At 54.0% G+C, this 5,078-nt stretch overlaps 1 protein-coding gene across 1 annotated transcript in view; it reads right to left on the reverse strand.

The window, feature by feature from the left end:
- The window catches only part of PV10_06940 (uncharacterized protein), a gene marked incomplete at both ends in the record, with an annotated part of 4,179 nt that extends 919 nt beyond the window's left edge, over positions 1 to 3,260 (reverse strand). The window contains one exon of the mRNA XM_016371789.1: positions 341 to 3,260. Coding sequence (XP_016221121.1) covers positions 341 to 3,260 — 2,920 coding nt within the window. The remainder of the gene's footprint in view (positions 1 to 340) is intronic.
- Positions 3,261 to 5,078: the final 1,818 nt, after the last annotated feature.

The following is a 5,078-nucleotide window of genomic DNA, read 5'->3' on the forward strand; positions in this document are numbered from 1 at the left end:
TTGTTGTTGTTGTTGTTGTTGTTGTTGTTGTTGTTGTTGTTGTTGTTGTTGTTGTTGTTGTTGTTGTTGTTGTTGTTGTTGTTGTTGTTGTTGTTGGCGGTGGTGGTGTTGGTGGTGGTGGTGTTAATCATGGGCGAGCGATGATTCGACATTGCTGAGGATGATCGCTCGTAGTTGCGGCCCTCCCCTGGGGCTCCTCGCGGGTGGACAGGGGGTGGGCCTCGTGCCCGACGTTGGTCCCATTGTGGAGGTCGTTGGGCTGGCCCAGGCCGGCCATGCTCTGGTGCATAGTAAGGAGCCTCTTCTCGATCACGACCCATTCTACTCCGGGACCGCTCACCTCCCGCGGATTCTGCTCGGGCACCACGGGGTCCTCTACCGTTGTGAGACATGACAGAGCGTTGCCGAGAACGCTCGAAATCTTCATATGATTCTGTCGCATGAACTGGTGCTCGTCCATACACAGGCGTGCTTGGGCCGCCAGCTTCTTCCAACTCCATTGTGTTTTTTCTTGGCGGTGGTCTCCTGGCATAGCCGTCGTTGGCATCAAGCTCATCGGAATCGCCACCCAGCGGCGGGAAAGGCGATCCATTGCCCTTGTCCGCTCGAGGCAGGCTACCGCCCACGCCAAGGATTTTCATAGCTTTGCTCTGAGCATCCTCTCCACGTGATGGAACGAGTGATGTCTTGGAGAGTTTTTGTCTCAGAACGGGAAAGGCAGACGCACCTGGCATTTGACGCTCGCCACGTGCCAATGCTGTACTTGTCGCCTGACGGTCGTGATCAGGGGCTCCCTTCAAGCCTTCTTGGATCCTCCTCGCACGCTCGGCCAGTTCGTTGCCGAACTCTTTCTGCGTTTCTGTGCTCTCCCCTCGATGGTGATTGACTTGTGCTTCCATTGGGAAGGGCTTTGCCGTTACCTCTTCCGACATAGGGGCTCCATTGCCCAAGACTTGTTGTGCTTTGCTCATGGCTCGTTGCTTGTGCGAAATGGCTTGTCCCAGGATCTGCTGCGCCTTCTGCGACATGGTGGGGATCGCATCCTGGTCACGAATAGCTCGCTGGCTTCTCTGAGCGTTATCGAATTCCCATGGGTCGCTGTGAGTGCTCTCGGGTGGATTGATGGTCCGAGTGGTGGAGGCAATGGATGATTGCCGGTCTCTGATACCATCCGAAACGACATGATCGAATTGTGACCTTCTTGGAGAAGGCTGAGGCGCCAGCGATGAGCGATCGCTATCATGTCGAAGATGCGTCCGAATAAGGCCACTTAATCCTAGCCCGGTAGTAGGTCCAAGTGTAGGTGAGTCAGTTGCTTTTGTTGGAGAGGACGCGTGGACAGAGTCCGAGGTATTTGGCGTATCATGAAGAGCCGACGCTGATGAACTTTCGAGAGATCCATCAGATTGGCGTTGGGCTGAATCGTGAGGTTCCAAGGCAGTCTGACCAAAATCAAACGTCTGCGACCCGTCACGCAAGGCAGGATGGATATCAGTTGGCGCCACGCGAGGTCCAGGGTCGTATCTGCCCAACATCGGACTGTCCATGTCCTCCTCCTCATCGCTGCCATCGAATGCATTGTAGAAAGTTCCCCTTGATGCCGCAGCGTTAGCCATCGGCGGTGAGGGCTTGGGGGACTTTATGACAGAGTCGGCATTGTTTGGTGCTTTGGCCTGGTAGAACGAGGCAAATTCTTCATTCTGCCGCTTGATGATGTCCTCGATGTGGCTCTGCACGTGTCCGGCGCCAGTAGATGCAGAAGATTGGGAGCGTGACCTCATTGCGTTAGAAACACTCGTAGGCTTCTCTTGACCACGCAAGAATCCTCGGGTGCTCGGGGACGAAGGGCTCCTAGGACGACCTTGCACGGCTGTTGCCGCCTCTTCGGCACTCTTGTTGACGGAACCCTCGTGCAGTCCTCTCGCTTGTTGCATTTGAAGCTGTCGTTGTTGGAATTGCTGCTCGTCAAAAGGCTGACGAGGCCGGTTGAAGAGGCCTAGTGCCGTTGCTTTGCCCCGATCATTGGGCTGTAAACTCTGGACGTAAATAGCGTCGTCCTCGAACGACTCAGTTGTGGGCGATGCTGTCTGAAATTTTCGATGGTGACTGTTGTCCGAATTCAGTCCAAAGTCCAGGGACGCAAGGCCGTTGGTTTGGGGTGACCGGGAAGGGCTCGCTGTTCGCGGAGCGTCTGTCAGGAAAGGAGGTGGGCGCTCGCCAAGCTTGTCCCCTTTATAGATGAAATTTCGAGAGTGTGGAAGCGGGCGTTTGTTGCTAGGTGAGGTGGGCAGGGGCGGCTGATTAGTATCTTCATTGAAAGGAAAACCTTTGCGGGACTCTGAAGAAATATTGCGCGACAGTGAACTGTCCTCGCTTCCATACTCGTTTGTGTTGATCCGGGTATTAGAACCGGCGCTGAGGTTGCTTTGTCTGGCCACAGGAGAGTCAGAAACGACAGAAGTGGCTGCCGTTGAAGTGCGACGGTTGGAAGGACCTGAAGCAGTTGACGATGCTGTGCCTCGACTCTTACTGAAACCTGTTGAAGGTGTGTTCACCACGCTACCGTTTTCATTTTCCACAGTCTCCGCGCTCAGCCGGCGTTCTCGAGATACCTCTCCGCCTTTGGCACGCCACTGCTGATATGTCGCGGGGACCGTGTCACTGTCGGCCAGGGAGCGGTCGCTTTTCAAAGGGGTCTGAACATCATCGAGCTCGTTGCTGGATGAGGACGCTGTTGGAGCTTGAAAAGTCTTTTGCCGGTTTGTGAAAAAGTGGTTACCTTCCACAGGTCTGGATCGTCCCATGACGCTTGCGCCATCATCGCTGCCGTAAGCTATACTTTCCGCCACGGATTGTGATCGCTCCGTATCGGCAAAAGGTGGTCGGTAGGGGGCCTTGAGGGAGTCGGTCTCGGAAATGTCTGTTAGAGGATTATGTGAAAATAGATTGAGACGAGAGACTCTTTTGGGGAAGAGCACGCTATCGTCACTCGCTTTGCCGACTTTTGTATTTGGATCATCCTGCTCGCGAAGCATGCTGAAGCGCGCTGATAGGCCAGGCATCAGCAGACTTGTACGGAAGTCATCTGTCTGAGGCAAGGCGGTAGCCAGATCCAATTCAAGTTTTGGCTCCACCACATTCTTTTGCTTTCGCTTCAGACTGCGAGATAGTTTAGAGGGAGGAGGGTCGTCGGACGACTTGGCTGAGGGAATGGCAAAAGCCTCGTCCTTCGCCTTTGTCTTTTTCTTGAAAACATTCATGCTGGCGGGTAAAGAACGATTTGGTGTTGAAAAGGGGACGTAAAGAAGCTATCAGGATTCGTCAGCTACATGACCGTGAACGACTGGGGAGATGACTCACGGTTGAGAAAGAGTGACGTTGGTGAGAGTGAAGATCAAGGTCGTGCCATTAGCCGCGAGGGTATCAGGCCGAAGCATGCAATTGCTCTACCAAGGCAACAAGTACGTATTCGATGCTGCGTAGTGCGCTGTCTCGCTAATCGTGGTGGAGGTTTCCTTTACGCAGACGCTTGCCTTCAATTGACCGTCCAAATATTCCCAAAGCGACAGGTCTTCTCCGATATAAGGCCTGTTCAAACAGATGGCAAGCGGGCCGCAACGACTGGCGTTATGCAAGTGAGTGACGAGGTTTGAAACGAGGGCCGAAGATCGGAAAAGAAGACGAAAAGAGCGATAACGAGCGACTGATTGGGACCTTTTCAAGTTCTCATGGGCGAGCGCGTCGAGTCGAGTGGCCGTGGTACCGTCTCGATTGGGATTGCGGCGCAAGAGACTGGCGAGTCTCAGATCAGATTGCAGCCGTACGTAGAGGTGTAGAGTTGGACGTTTGTGTGCTTGATTCCAAGGTGCTCGAGGGAGGACGATTTCGTCGAAGGAATGTGGAAGGAGCTGAGCCGGCAGACGAAACGTGGAAATCGGGCGGGTGAAAGATGGCAAATCCTCTTGACACGGTCGCGAGGGTTCAAGAAGACAAGGAAGGGAAGAGAGCGAGTATTGTATTGGCAGTCGGGGTGGGTTGAGACGTGCAAAGTGTGATGGAGCGAATGAAGTTGGTGGTGGAGAAGAACGGACCAGCAGACTGGCAGAAAGTTGGATGCGATTGTGTTCCTGCCAGCTGGTTCCCTGCCTGCAACGAGCAAGGTTGACGCGTGCGGATAGCACCAGATTGACACGATGGACAGCAAATTGACGGGGGTCGTCGAACGGTGGACGGTGGACGCAGGTGGTGAGGGCCAAGGCGGGAACCAGGTGTGCAGGATCAATATGGAGACGTGGAGCAGGGATGAAGACCAGGTGGATGCTGGTTTGTAGAGTGGTGGCCTCGGCCGTTTGAGACCTCTCAAGTGACTTGGGGCGGTCGTTAAGAGCGGGTCGTCTTGGGGTCACCTTGTGGCTCGTGAGCCGTGAAGACAAAGACACCGAGAATTTGACTGCAAGTGTTTTGTACACAGCGCACAGATTGAGGTGAAGCATGAAATGTCTGGATTGGGAGGGTGGAGGATACGGTGTGGGTTCCAAAGTTTCGTGGAGATGACACACAACGACAGAGTTTGACGATGGGTACGTCTTTGACAGCTGCCAGCAAACTCAATTATAGCCGCCGTGAAGCCGACATGAAGAGATCTACAGCTACAATAATGTTGACACGACTCGTTGCTGGACGATGGGCGTTTGGGACTCGGAAGCACAACGGTCTCAGGAGTAACGACTATCAATATGTCGGTTACACGAGTCAATACATAGTCACCCTGTAGCTCCAAGGGGCAAGGAGTTGAGTAGCGGGTATTGGGTGGCAGGTTCCTCCTGGACGTGAAATCTGTGGCACAGTCGCCTCGAGAGTTGTCAGAGAGACGAATCGAACAGCGGCGGAAGCGAGCCGAATAGACTGGGATGGGCTTTGATGGGGCAGCCCTTTGCCTAAAATTGACCACTCGATGCAGGTACCGGGAGTGACTTATACCCAGTAGGCATGGTTAACGGTTACCATCAACGTAGTCCCGTGCGTTCCGTGAGCCGGTCATGACAAGCAACCAACGAGAAACCAGGCACTCAGCTTGT

Source organism: Exophiala mesophila (assembly GCF_000836275.1).
Source record: "Exophiala mesophila strain CBS 40295 unplaced genomic scaffold supercont1.5, whole genome shotgun sequence".
NCBI classification, from domain to species: Eukaryota; Fungi; Ascomycota; class Eurotiomycetes; order Chaetothyriales; family Herpotrichiellaceae; genus Exophiala; species Exophiala mesophila.